The 14,073-nt window shown below is 48.2% G+C and overlaps 1 protein-coding gene across 2 annotated transcripts; it reads left to right on the top strand.

Moving 5' to 3' along the window:
* The first annotated feature begins 10 nt into the window (after nucleotides 1-10).
* LOC121917330 (glucagon family neuropeptides-like) lies at nucleotides 11-13,415 on the top strand. 2 transcript variants are annotated; one of them, XM_042443224.1, is made up of 5 exons: nucleotides 11-347; nucleotides 647-754; nucleotides 6,856-6,990; nucleotides 8,060-8,155; nucleotides 12,073-13,415. In XM_042443224.1, exons 2-5 carry the CDS (start codon nucleotides 654-656, stop codon nucleotides 12,260-12,262), a joined length of 522 nt encoding a protein of 173 aa, XP_042299158.1. In that variant the 5' UTR covers nucleotides 11-347; nucleotides 647-653; the 3' UTR covers nucleotides 12,263-13,415. The 2 variants fall into 2 exon arrangements, with proteins under 2 accessions (XP_042299158.1, XP_042299157.1); XM_042443223.1 differs by having other exon boundaries at nucleotides 6,853-6,990.
* The last annotated feature ends 658 nt before the right edge of the window (nucleotides 13,416-14,073 follow it).

Below are 14,073 nucleotides of genomic sequence, written 5' to 3'. Positions count from 1 at the left end.
AAAAAATATTTCATTGATCTGCTCCTCTCCAGCCCCCAACCTCTCCCCTTTATAGCCAACTAACCAGTCGATCCTCTGTCTGTCCCACGCCCCCTCCTTCTCTGCGGCTTCCCTTTCAAAGGAAGGAAAGACAGAAAGCAGGGGAGAGAGAGAGAGAGAGAGAGAAAGAAAGAAAGAAAGAAAGAGAGAGAGAGAGAGGCGATGCTTCAGGAGGATTAACTCTCAGCAGCATCCAAACTTCCTGGAAGAAAACCAAACCATCCAGAAGAGGGGAATCCTTCTTTAATCCATTTCCCACCTCCCTTCCAAATAAATCCACTCTTGTGCCGGCTCTTCAGAGTTGAATGGTAAGAAGACCCGAGAGTCGCTTTGTTGTGCCGGACGACAACTCCCATCATCCCCAGCTGGAGGGTTGTGGTCCGACACATCTGGAGGGGTTGAAGGCAGGGGGGGGGAGGGTGGAAGGAAGGGGAGGAAGCCTGGTACTTGTTTTGCGGAGGGCAGGCAAATCGTGGCAGGCGGTGGAAGGTGCCCAAGCCGGTGGCAGAGGGGGGGCACCCCTTCCTCCTCCTCCTCCTCCTTAAGTGGGCAGACCTAGAGAAGCCCAGCTGAGAGAGATCCCCTCTCTCATTGCCTCCCTCCACAGAGTGGCCATGTGCAAGAAAGCGCTCCGAGCCCTCCTGCTTTATGGGATATTCATGCACTGCAGCGTCTACTCCTCACCGGCCGCCGGACTTCAGTTCCCAGCCCTCAGGTAAGGAGACCCTCGACTTTCCCCACCCCACTTTCCCCCGGAGCCCATCCCTCCCCAGCCCTTAAAGATCTTGGCCCTCCTCCTAATGCTTTAATCCTGATCTGCGGAGACCGGGGTCCTAAAACGCACTGCTGGAAACCATCCTCTCTGAGACCCCTTGAACTGTCTCGGCTCAGTGCTAGGGGATGCTGGGGATTGGAGTAGAGTGTGGCCCCAGAGATAAAGAAGGCTTCATGACTTCCCAAACGACAGTCCCCAGGATCCCCTAGCCTTGAGCCTTAGCTACATAAGTAAGGTACTGTAGTTACATAGCTGCGGAGACCCTCAAATGCCAAAGTAGTTTATGTAGAATTCTAACATTAGCAAATCAATTTGTTTTGCTTCTTAACATTACCATATTACACACATTAAACGTATTTGTGTGCACCAAGCCTATTGTCTCCAAGCTCTGGTAAATGCACAAACAGAAGGATGGTGGAAACACCATCATGTCAACTGATGCTGTTGACATGTCCTGATGGATACCCATCTGTCAATGGGGATGCTTTGATTGGGAGTTTCTGCATGGCAGAATGGGGTTGGACTGGATGGCCCTTGGGGTCTCTTCCAACTCTACGATGCTATCATTCTATCTCCCATCTAGGTTTCCGCAGTGGAAACCCGCCTGGTCCATTCACACAATCTGAGACATCAGGAGTTAATAGAGTATCGGGTCCAACGGGATTCTGGCTACTAAATTTGTCTGTTGGAGTAATTGGGATTTGAAGGTTTCTGCAGTGTGTTTGTGGGACCTGCCTCCCTTGAGAAGCAAGCAGCCTGGGGCTGGGGAGAAAAGTGTGTGTCTGTGTCTGTGTGTGTTTGGGATGGCAATCCATGTCCCCTTTCCTTCACCTTGGGCGATGTAAGGTCTCCCTCTGCTATTAGCGCTTAGTTTATTTGGCTCTGGAGAAGAGGGGGCTTCTTCGCTGCTTCGGCTCGCGATGGGAAGGGCAGCCAAGGAAAGGAATGAGGCGGATGTGTGGATGTGAAAGTGAATGAGAGGGAGCTCAGTTACTTTATTCATCGCCGCCATACCCTTTGCCGCCATACCCTTTACAATCTTCTCCGACGATTTCCTTGGTTGGATCCGCACTGGTGAATTAATCAGGTTTTATACCGCTTTAAGTGGCATGGCTCAAGGTGATGGAATTCTGGGAATGGTCGTTTGTTGTGACTGTTGTGACAAATGAACATTCCCAGAATTCCATCGCCATGGCACTTAAAGCGGTGTCGAACCGGATTATTTCTCCAAATGCGGATCCGACCATTAGCCATCTTGACTTTCTCCAATACTGTGATTCTGCTCTGGAGATCCCCCTTCGGTTTGTCTTCTTCAGATCTGTCTAAACCCTAAACCGAATTGTCCACCCAGTTGTTGACCTCCCCGGGGCTTGCATCTTCAGCCCTCGAGTTACTTCCGAGTAACGCGTTGCTGAGGTGTGAGGTAATTCCTCCAAGTAATGCATGGGGCTTGTTTGTAGGCGGAGCCAAGGGAGGGGGGGTTAATATATGCAAAGCGATTCGGGATGCACTAGATGTCCCAGCTACTTTCCAAAGGAAACCCCTTTGTAGGCACCTATCTATGTCCTCCAGTGAAGCGTCCCCTGGATTGCGACCTCAAGCTCACAACGAAAGGATATCTATACTTAGACTTTCTAGGGCAGGCTATAAGTATACAGGTACTTTTTAGGGTATAGGTATACATGTATACAGCCCTTGATTTTCGATTTCGGATTGGGTTGCCTTAGGACTTAGGTAAAGTTACCTGTTGGCTCGCTGCTAAAAGGCAGATGGTTAGTTGTAACTAAAAAAAAGTCAAGGTTTCTACTATATTCCCAAATAATGTGCATCGCAGGTAGGAAATTATGTGTGTGTGCGTGTGTGTGCGTGCGTCTTCAAGTCGTCTGTAGATTTGTGGTGACTCCATGAATTTCATTGGGTTGTCTTAGGGTGCATCTACACTGTGGAAATCATGCGGTTTGACACCACTTTCACCTTAAACCCTGGGATTTATAGTTTTACATGCCTTCTCTGGCAAAGGGGGCCGGTTCCTCGCAAAACTACAAAGCCCCAGGGTTGGGTAGGATGGGAGTTAAAAGTGGTGTCAAACTGCGTTATATCTACAGTGTAGACGAGACGGAGCGGGGTGGTGGTGGTGGTTTTGCCTGTCCCTTCCTGCGAATTGCATAAGGTTTCTTTAGGCAAGGAATAAGCAGAAGTGTTTTTTGCTAGTTCCTGAAATATAGCCTGCAGCACTTGGTGTTCGTTGGTGCTGGAGGCTATATTTCGGTCTCCCACCCAAGTACCAGCCAGGGATCACCCTGCTTAGCTTCCACGCTGAGACAGGATCTGGTACCTTTAGGGTTTTAAGTAGGAAACTGCAGCTAACTCTGAATGCCTAAGGGTCGGTATGACATACAGGCGATCATGTCCACAAAGAGAGAGTTAATTCGATCCAGATCTAGATTCAGTAAGTAGAATAGGACCAGTTCATTCTTTCATTCCTCTGGGGCTCCTCTTAATTTCAAACAAGGAATACTTGGGAAGAAGAAGGCGCCCGTAGCCTCCACTTAAAGAGGCTGGATGGGAATTAATTGTGGCCCAGCTCGAAATCATCCGGATTGAATCCATTTTGGCTTATTAGATAGCTCCAAACTCTGGGCTTCGATTAGTGGATCTGGACTGTTCGCTTTGGTCTTCAGGTTGTGGAGGAGATCTGTCAAGCTTGTTTGGTAGGAGTTTCATTCTCAGGGATATGGATCCCTCTTGAACTCCTTCCTCTGAGAGAAAGAGAAAGGGATCTGGGTCTTTAGACTTTTTACCTAAACGCCTTCCAGTTGGACTTCTGAGGTCCAAACCACACTGGAGAAATAATCCACTTTGACACCGCTTTAACTGCCCTGGCTCAGTGCTAGGGGATCCTGGGAATTGCAGTTTCTTGTGGCACCAGACACAAAGAAGGCTAATTGTCTCATAAAACCGCAGTTCCCAGAGTTCCCTAGCATTGAGCCAGGGCAGTTAAAGTGGTCTCAGACTGGATCATTTCAGCAGTCTGTTTTGAATCTTAGGTCTGGACTGCAGTGCTAGTTTTTAAGCTCGCAGGCACAATAGACCTATTGCTTCCTTTTTTATCACTATCAGTTTAGGCCTATAATAGACCTTATTGTTTCTTTTTTTAATCACTAGCAGAGATTTTATTTTTATTTTTATTTATTGACTATTTTATCTCTATCCCGCCTTTCTCCCCGAAGGGACCCAAGGCGGCTTACAAGAGCAATTCTAAAAAAACATAGTACCATAAAACATCAGCTGAAAACCATATAAAACAATATAAAATTACAAACAGAGAAGAGACTCAGTGGATCCGACTCTTTGCTCCTCCAAATATTTTTTGAACCTCTGCTCCCAGAAGCCCCAGTCGGCTGTGACAAGGGATTCTGGGAACCGAAGCCCAAAACATCAGAAGAACCAAAGACTTGAGAACCCACTCAGGATGGCTGCCAGCCTTTTACTTTCTTTTAGGCAGGAAAGAAGGGAACTTGGTTCGATGCCAGAGTCTGGAAGCTTTTCCAACGTCACAGGCTCATCCTTTCCCACGTCAGATCCTTTATTGAAAGATGAATGAGCTGATGCTTTAAATCCCCCCCCCCTCAAATCCCTATGATCCTGAATGGTAAGGAAGAGGACTTTTAAAGAAGGAGAAAGAGAGGGAGCTGTGAAGGACAAGTTTGTGTTGTTTTGCCTCGGAGGAGACAAATGACAAATTGGGAAGAATCTTAACATGCATCTACACTGCGGAAATAATCCGGTTTGACACCACTTGGGCTGCCATGGCTCAATGCTATATTCTGGGAATGGTCTGGTGCCACAACAAACGACCATTCCCAGAATATAGCACTGAGCCATGGCAGCTCAAGTAGTGTCAAACCGGGTTACTTCCTCAGTGGGGATGCAACCTTTGGACTCACCAACCTAAGAAAGCACCTGATCCTTGTTGGATGCTAGACCCGACGAATGAGGAGATGGGGTGGGTGGGCGGGGTTGGCAATCCTCCACCAATCCTGGCCAAGAAACAGGCTTCCCCTTGCCCCCCCCTCTCCCCCCTGGGAGATGATAGAAAAGAGGAGGATGCTGTAGGCTTATCCTGAAACGAACCCGCTTCTGCCCTGGAGAAAACCCCGCCCTCGGTTTTCCTCTCCTTCTCATCCTCCTTCTCCTAAGGCAAGGTGGCCAGAGGTGTCCTCCCCGCCAAGGAGGACTAGGCCCCGCCAAATGGAGGACATGCCAGAGGAAAAGAAAGAAGGAGATAACTCATGCTTCTTTGCCTTGCTCAAAAGTGGAGGACCTTTGAAATTCCTCCTGGGCAGAAGGTGGAAATGGAAAACGAGGACCAATTCTGGTCACCCTGCATAATATATAAATCCATGCTTCTTAGTCCTGATCAAAATGGAGGACTTTTTGGAATTCCTCCTGGGCAGAAAGTGGAATTGGAGGGCATGTCTTGGAGAGGGAAAACCAATTCTGGTCACCCTGCATAATATATCAATCCATGCTTTTTAGCCCTGCTTCAAATGAAAGATACTTTGGAATTCCTCCTGGGCAGAAGGTGGAAATGGAGGGCTTATCCTAGAAAAGGAGGAGGACGTCTGTTTCCCCAGTCTTGGGTGGGCCCTTGGGGGTGGGTTAGGATGGCAATCTTTTCTTGTGGAGGGTGGAAGAGGCCTTCCTTCTTCTCTGGGAGATGGGGGCGGGGGGCTAGTCCTGGGCATCCTACAAGCGCCTGAATTAGCAGCAGCGGAAGACTTTGACAAGGCGCATCTATTATTGATGGCTCCTGCCAGAAGCTCCACCGCCGAAAATAGCTGCAGGAGAGACACAGAGAGAGTGACCTACATCGGGGAGACGGAGGAGCTCCTGACAGGAGCCATCCATTCACCCAGTCTTTCATCCGCACTGCAGGGATAATCCGGTTTGACGTCGCTTTAACTGCCACGGCTCAAGGCTACTGAGGAATACTGGGCATTGTGGTTTTGTCCTGGGCCCCAGAGTAGACGTCACAACAAAACTACAATCTGTGACACAAAACACAACCTGTGCTCCCCAAACGCCTACATTTTGGCAGAAACGGGCTCTTGAAAATGATGAAGAGATAGTGTGAAGGGGGGTGAGACTCAGCGGGAGGAGAAAGGAGAGACCCCAGGAGTTTGTTTTTTAAATGAAAACTTCAAATTCAAAATAGAATTTTTCAGGGTTTTTTTTTTGGGTGGTGGTGGAATTCCTTTGAAAACATCACAATTCACCACATTTTCATGTCAACCCCATGAAACTATGTACAAGTAAACACATTTATCCCGCGCGTGTGCTACTGTCATCTTTTCAAACTTTGCAAGTTGTTTTATGTCGCAACGACTACCCTGACATTCAGTGACTGATTACACGTTAGTAATACACACACACACACGCATATATGTATACAGTATATTCCTAAGGATTCTGTATGGTATAGGATTGTCGATTCTTTTAACATTGTCGATTCTTTTAACATTTCATTGTTTAATTCGGTTTTAGCGGAGGAAGGGGGGTTGTACGGTGTTTTAATAGGTAAGCCGCCCTCGATGATCTTTGATAGAGGAGGCGGGATACAAATAAATTTTATTTATTTATTTATTATGAGATGGGAAGAGGTCAATGGGGGAATTCCCGCACATGGTGACACTAACCCTAGGGAGGCCGGTGGGGGATAGGAGCCACAAAAGAGGAGATGGATGGAAAGCCTGTGTGTTTGTGTGTATGTATGTGACTCCCCCCAGCTCACCTTTGGCAGACTCTGGGTTTAGCTTTACTCTTGGAAGGAATCCAGTTGGCCAGGGGGCAGATGGGTAAAACCTGTGGGGTGAGGGGTGGAGGACCAAGAGGGGGTGGAGAAGGGGATGGGGCCTTGCCAAGACCCTCCCCACCCACGATCAACCCCACCCCTCCCCAGCTGCCAAGCCCCACCCCTGCGATCCCCAAGCCCCCCAGGCGACGCCCGTCTCCTTCCTCCCTTCCTCCGTCTCTAGTAGGCTGGAAGATGAGGTCTACGACGAGGAGGGTAACCCTTTGCCGGACTACGCCTTCGACGGCGAGCCCCTCGGGATAGCCGACCCGGCCTCCATGCTGGACGACGTCTACACCTTGTATTACCCGCCGGAGAAGAGGTAAGGATGGGGCCGGGCGGGGGAGCAGCAGAGTCGGGTCACGGCAATGAAAGATCCCTTCCCTTGGTCTGGAGGATGGAGGGGGCGGGATTGGGGGTCTTTCCCTTCGCTTTGTCTGGAGTTCCTAGACCGGGAGGAAGGCAGGATCTAAATAAATGGATGAGGACGATAATGATGATCTAACTAAATCGATGATGATCTAAATAAATTGATGCTGATGATGATCTTGATGCTGATGCTGATGATCTAAATAAATGGATGCTGATGATGATCTTGATGATAATGATGATCTAAATAAATTAATGATGATGATCTTGTTGATGATGATTTTGCGGGGCCTGGTCCTCCTTGGCCGAGAGGACACTTCTGGCCACATTGCCTTAGGAGGAGAAGGAGGAGAAAGAGGGGTAGATGGGGAGAAGGAGAGGAAGGAAGAACCTTCCCCGCCAAGGAGCCCTCCTCTCGGAAACCTGCTCCCCATCCCCGCCCTACAACTAGTAGTGGGGACAAACAGAGGCAAAATCCGCCTTACCTCCCCCTCTCGGCCTTCAAAGGGTTGGGAGTGAGCCACGTTGCTGCTCCTGCTCCTGCCTCCTTTGGAAAAAAGAGTTAGGGGTCGGGTGGGAGGATTGCTGGAAAGAGGGGCGAGGCCAGATCTTCGGGGTGTGTGTGTGTGTAAGGGGGGGGGGGAGAAACCCGAGCGGTGAGACTGACTGAGGCCGATCCCCTTCCCCTTTCTTCCTTTTGGTTTCCCCCTCCTTCTTCCCGGTCACTGTCAGTTTGAGGTCCCCAGAGGGACCAAATGTCCTCACCGCAAAGGACGACAAGGACGGGTGTGTGTGTGTGTGAAATGGAGGACACCTCAGCAAAAGGGAGGTGACCAAAGCAAAGCTGGAAACACACTTGCAGCAATGTCAATGCAAGCTGCTTTGGAGGAGCTTTTGGGATTCTGCCTGGGCAGAAAGTGGAAATGGAGGACGGGTCCGGGGAAAGGAGGACGTGCCCGGCCACCCTGCCCCGCCCCAATCCCCGTGGCTTCATCTCTGTGTGTTTCTTCCCCTCCCTCCAGGCACGCGGATGGGATCTTTAATAAAGCCTACCGGAAAGTGCTGGGCCAGCTGTCGGCGAGGAAGTATCTCCATTCCCTGATGGCCAAGAGGGTCGGGTAAGGCAAGCCCCACCAAGGTCTTTGGGGCCAGAGGGAGGCAGGGAGGGGGCATATCTATCTCTCTATCCATCTATTTCAAAGATTTTTGTCTTTCTACCACAATGGGATTCAAGGCAGGTATCTATCTCTATCTATCTATCTATCTATCTATCTATCTATCTATCTATCTATCTATCTATCTATCTATCTATCTATTTCAAGGATTTATATTCCACCTTTCTCCCACAATAGGATTAATGGCGGCTATCTAGCTATTGACTGTCTGTCTATCTATCTATCTATCTATCTATCTATCTATCTATCTATTTCAAGGCGGATATCACACTACAGATATAATCCAGTTGGAGACCGCTTTTACTGCCCCTGGCTCAGTGCTAGGGAATCCTGGGAATTGTAGTTTATTGTGGCACCAGAGCTCTCTGACAGAGAAGGCTGAATGTTTCACAAAACTTCAGTTCCCAGAATTCCCAAACACTGAGCCAGGGCAGTTAAAGCGGTCTCAAACTAGATTATTTCTGCAGTGTGTTTTGGACCTGTCTGTCTGTCTGTCAATCTGTCTATCTTTTTTATTTCTATCTGTGTCTATATCTCAAGGATTTATATCCTGCCTTTCTCCTACAATGGGATTTAAGGCGGATATCTATCTATCTACCCATCAGTCATTTCCTTGCAGCAAGGTCCAATGAAGTGATCTGGACTAAAATGTGTTGGGGTTTAACTACAAGGAACCCGATGCGCTGTGTAACTTTATTTAGGATCGGAGCCCAACTGGCCACTTACATCTCTATAGAATAAGTAAAATAGATTGCTGATGCAGCTGCTGGCTTCCCATCTGCCCCCATGCTAGCCTTACTGGTTCATCCCAACGATCCTTTGGCTATTTACTCCAAGGGGGTGTGGAGGGGGTGCTACAAGTTTTCGACCCTAAAGGTGTGTTGTTGTTGTTGCTGCGTGCCTTCAAGTCGTTTCTGACTTGTGGTGACCCCGGCCTAAGGCGACCCTCTTTTCTTGGCAAGATTTGTTCGGGGTGACGGTTGTTATTACCATTTTCTGAGGCTGAGAGAGTGTAACTTGCCCAAAGCGAGTTTCCATGGCGGAGGGGGATTTGAACCCTTGTTTCTAGAGTCTTAGACTACATCCACATTGGAGAAGTAATCCAATTTGGCACCACTTGACCTGCCCTGGGTCCATGCTATGGAATTCTGGGAATGGTAGATAGATAGATAGATAGATAGATAGATAGATAGATAGATAGAATTCCCGGAATTCCATAGCAATGGACCCAGGGCAGGTCAAGTGGTGTCAAACTGGATTATTTCTCCAGTGCGATACAGCCCTGGTCTAAAACTCAGACGGATTTGCCTCTGTGTAAACCGAATTCCTTTTCAGAGGGCCATCTGCCTACCGGTTTTCCAGGCAAAACGGACTCTTTAGCCTTTTATTTCGTCTTTGCCCTGAGTGGCACCTTGATCCCAGTTGGCTTAGCGTTTGCCAGCCTCAAGTCTTTCGTTCTATCCTGTGTCAGAATAATTCCAAACCGGATTCCAGTTAATGGGACCGAGTTTCACTATAGACTTGTGAATCCCACCCCCATTTATGCCCATCAGAGGGCCTCGATAGGATCCGGTTGTAAGAACTGTAATCAGTCCCGGTATGATCCCGGATTCAGGGTGATTCATCTGGCAGCTTCCGTGTCCCATTCATTCAGAGGGTATGAAAAAGAAGCAGTGACAGTCCAGCTGATAAAGAAGACCTTATAAATTCATAGTTGGCTCCTCCACCCATTTTAATCCAGTATTTTAAATCCTTGAGAGACCAAGCAGTCTTTCCATAGACCCTAAATACGGATTGTTCAAGCTTCCTGTAGGGCAATTCTAAAGAAAGACATGCCACCAGATTCAATCTATTTCTCTCCATCTCTTAAATCTCTCCTTCAAAACCCAGACCTGTGAACCGGGTGCCAGCCAGCCTTGTCTGTGTCTGCAATGTGCTCAGGAGGCCATATTTTAATCAAGCCCTTTGGGGGAAATGGATTACACCATCCCAGAATGAATAATTCATGCCAAGGAGGGAGGGAGGCAGGGAGGGTCGCCCGACTGTCGACTTGGATTACGATCAGACTTCAACTCCCGCAGCCTCTTTGGAGAGAGAGCCTTTGTTTCTCCTTCAGGGAGGGGCCTGGCTTGCTTTCCCTCGACGTGTTGCTTCGAACAAAAGAAAGATAACCAGTCGACACACAAAAAAGAGCAGGGTTCCCCATGAAATCACACCAAGGTTAACGAAGTATGGCAAAGAAAAATAAAACTTGAAGGTGGAGATCATCAGTACAGATCAATGGGCTGAGCCATCGTTTCGAGGAGGGGGGGCACGATTCAGACTTAAACACCCACACTCACAAAACAACAACGACAACAACAACACAGCCCTACCCGAAGAAAAGCGAGTAGGGAAGCCCTCCTTGCCTGAACAAAACTGACTTTTGGGAAGAAAGGGCTTGGGGGAGGGAGGGTTTCAGGGGGAATCAGATGTCCTTCCCTCCAAGGAGGACAGGGCACCTCAAAATGGAGGACAGCCCTGCCAAATTTGGAGGACCCGACCAAAGAAAAGCTCAAAACACTCCTAGAAATAGAAATCCATAGCTCCTTAGTGGTGCTTAAAATGGAATAAGCTTTGGAATTCCTCCTGAGAATGGAGGACAGGTCCTGGAAAAGGAGGACCAAGCCTGGGGGTCGCCCTGCAGGAGGGACGCCTGTTTGATCCCTCTCCATCTCTTCTCTCGTTCTCTGCCTGGCTTTCTAAACAAGGTTTGGAGTGGGCATTGTGACGTCATAAAGGAAAAAGGGACCCGCTCTTGGGACGCCGCCAGATCAAAGGCCAGATCAAGGCTATTTTTTTTGGCTGATCTGCACTTCTTCCCTTTTGAGACCTTCCCGCACCCGCACTGCAAGAATCACCCGCTTGGACCCCGCTTTTAACTGCCATGACTCCAAGCTATGGAATAATCCTGGGATTTGTAGTTTGTTGAGTTTATTGAGCCTTCTCTTTCTTCAGAGAGCTCTGGTGCCATTGTTGTGTGCTTTCTTGACTTCTGGCGACCCTGAGGACACAGGCCATTCCCAGAATTCCATAGCACGGAGCCCTGGCAGTTAAAAGGGTTTTCGGGGCAGAATTTCTCCAGAAGGGGCTTGTCATGGCTATCCTCTGAGGCTGAGAGAGTGTGACTTGCCCAAGGTCCATGGCGGAACCGGAATTTGAACCCTGACCTCCAGAATCCAGTCTGAGACCGATTTAACTGTCCTGGCTCAGTGGAACCCTGGGGATTGCTGTTTAGAGCTTTCTGTCAGAGAAGGCTAAACGTCTCCCAAAACAACAGTCCCCACAATCCCCATAGCATTACACCACGTTCCCTAACCATAACAAACTACAAATCCCAGGATTCCCTAGCATTGAACTGGATTAGCTCTGCTTTGGGGCCATAGTCCAACCACGACCCCATGCTGGCTCGCTAACTAGAACAAATTACCAGGATGATCCTTTAGCATGGAGCCATGGCAGTTCAAGTAGTGTCCATCCAAGCAGATTATTTGTGCAGTGCGGATGCAGCTTCTAGGAGACAACCCAGTAACCAGGGGGACCCAGAAGACAAGAAAGGCAGCAGATTTTATTAGCCGGCCGGCTTCAGAGTTGGAAGAGACCACAAGGGACATCCAGTGCAACCCCCCTGCCATGCAGGAACTCTCAATCAAAGCATCCCCTTTACAGTTGGCCATCAAGCCTCTGTTTAAAGAATGTGTTGGCTGACTCTAGAAATTAATTTTATTGATCTCCTTTGGCCTCCACATTATGGCTAGGGCTTCCTAGGCTGTTCCTTTCTTGCAACCTGGTTTCCCTTTGCTTTCTCTCTCCCTCTGCAGGGGCTCTGCCAGCGGCCTGGAGGAGGAGGACTCGGAGCCGCTTTCCAAGAGGCACTCGGACGGCATCTTCACGGACAGCTACAGCCGCTACCGAAAGCAAATGGCTGTCAAGAAATACTTGGCGGCCGTCCTGGGGAAAAGGTATAAACAGAGAGTGAAAAACAAAGGACGCCGAGTAGCCTATTTGTAGCGATGATGAGTTTTCCCAACCCGCTCCTGTGTGTGAGATACAAAAGACCCCCCTCGGAGGGGAATAAAAAAAAATAAAATAAAAAAATAAAATAAAAACAACAACAACAACAACAAAAACAAAAACAAAATTCCGAGAGAGGACCCTTTCCCCCTTCCTTTAAAAAAAAGGTCATTTCCCAAACTTGACGGATCGATCACTGCTCCTGTGTTACCTAAAACATGTATTTATGTATGAAGTAAAGCCATTAAATGAATATTTTGATAATAAGATTGTTTTTCTTTTGTACAAATATATATATACATATATAGATATACATATATATATATATATATATATATATTCCCCCTCCCTCCACCCCAGCCCCCAATATTTCAGCATTGAGAAACGCACAGATTTACTTCGTGGACCAATCCCTTTCGAAGCAGGTAGAGAAATCAATTTTAAAAATAAAATAAATTCAAATCAAGGATGGAGGTGAGACTGGAGAATATATAGGGAAGAGAAAGTCCTAGCCCGGTTTCCAAAGGGTCAGCAGGGCACCAAGAGACCGAGGTTGTTTCCCCCTGAGCCTTGGTTGGGACGTTTTTGTATATGGAAAAGAATAATAATAAATATATTTATCTATCTATCTATTTATTGAGAGAGAGAGAGAGAGAGGAAAGGGAGGAGAAAGACCAAAAAAGAAAAGAAAAGATGAGTGCGACAATCATTGCTTTGCATATTTGCTGCTATTTTTGTAACGGAAATTCAAAGGAGAGTATTTTGTATCCACGACAGGGTTGAAGCAATGACTGTTCTCCATTTGCTGCTGTTGTACAACAGACACAGATGCTATATCCAAGGGGAGTGTGAGGCTATGGAGGCGGGAGGGTGGCTGTCGCAGGTGAGAGTCACATCGGGAAACTCCTTTCACACCACCTTCTTCCTTCCCTCTATTTCTCCACTTTCCCTCCTTTTTGGGCTAGAGGTGGCATCATTGCCCCTACAGAAAGAAGGGAGCCTTCTCAAGCTGGTGTGAAGGGGTCTTTCCTTTGTATCCGCACTGGGGAAAGAATGCGGCTTGATACGGCTTTCACTGCCAAGGCTCAATTGGAGGAAGAATGTGGTTTGGCACCGCTTTCGCTGTCACAGCTTAGTGCTGTGGAATTCTGGGAATGGTCGTTCACTGTGGCACCAGAGCTCCGCAACAAACGACCATTTCCATAGCACTGAGCCGTGACAGTGAAAGCGGTGCCGAACCACATTCATTCTCTGGTGCCACAACAAACGACCATTTCCCAGCTCTCCGTAGCACTCAGCTGTGACAGTGAAAGCTCTGCTAAGCCACATTCTTTCTGCAGTACGGATGTAGCCAAAGACAGAGAACTCCGAAGTGAGATCCATTAGGGAGTGTGGAATTCAGAGTTAGGAAGAAATAAAGTACCTTTCCTTTCCCTTCCCTCCCGGTTTTGTACCCCTACCGTCGAGGTTTAATGAGGTACAATACCCCCTCCAAAAAACTATCCACCTTCCCGCATCTATCCATGCAATGCAAAGAGTGGCATCTTGCCAAAGTAAAGCGGGCTAGTTTACTTGCAAGGGTCCAAAACACTGCAGAAACCATCCTGCCCGAAACCGCTTGAACTGGAATTCAGGGAACGATGATTTTGGGAGCCGGAGAGCTCTGGTGCCACAATAAACTACAACCCCCAGGATTCCCTAGCACTGAGCCAGGGCACTTCACGTGGGTGATTTCTGCAGCGTGCTTGTGGACCTCGGTGCAACTACACTGTCGAAATGATACAGTTTGACGACGCTTTAACGGACCT

The sequence above is a fragment of the Sceloporus undulatus genome, unplaced genomic scaffold (genome assembly GCF_019175285.1).
Source record: "Sceloporus undulatus isolate JIND9_A2432 ecotype Alabama unplaced genomic scaffold, SceUnd_v1.1 scaffold_15, whole genome shotgun sequence".
Lineage (NCBI taxonomy): Eukaryota > Metazoa > Chordata > Lepidosauria > Squamata > Phrynosomatidae > Sceloporus > Sceloporus undulatus.
Note: the sequence above shows the minus strand (reverse complement) of the source record. Positions and strands in the feature narration are given on the sequence as shown.

Coding starts and splice junctions, on each gene's coding strand:
- LOC121917330 (XM_042443223.1), top strand. CDS start 654: ATGTGCAAGAAAGCGCTCCGAGCCCTCCTGCTTTATGGGATATTCATG. Junction 755..6,852: donor CTTCAGTTCCCAGCCCTCAG/GTAAGGAGACCC, acceptor CTCCGTCTCTAG/TAGGCTGGAAGATGAGGTCT. Junction 8,156..12,072: donor CTGATGGCCAAGAGGGTCGG/GTAAGGCAAGCC, acceptor CTCCCTCTGCAG/GGGCTCTGCCAGCGGCCTGG.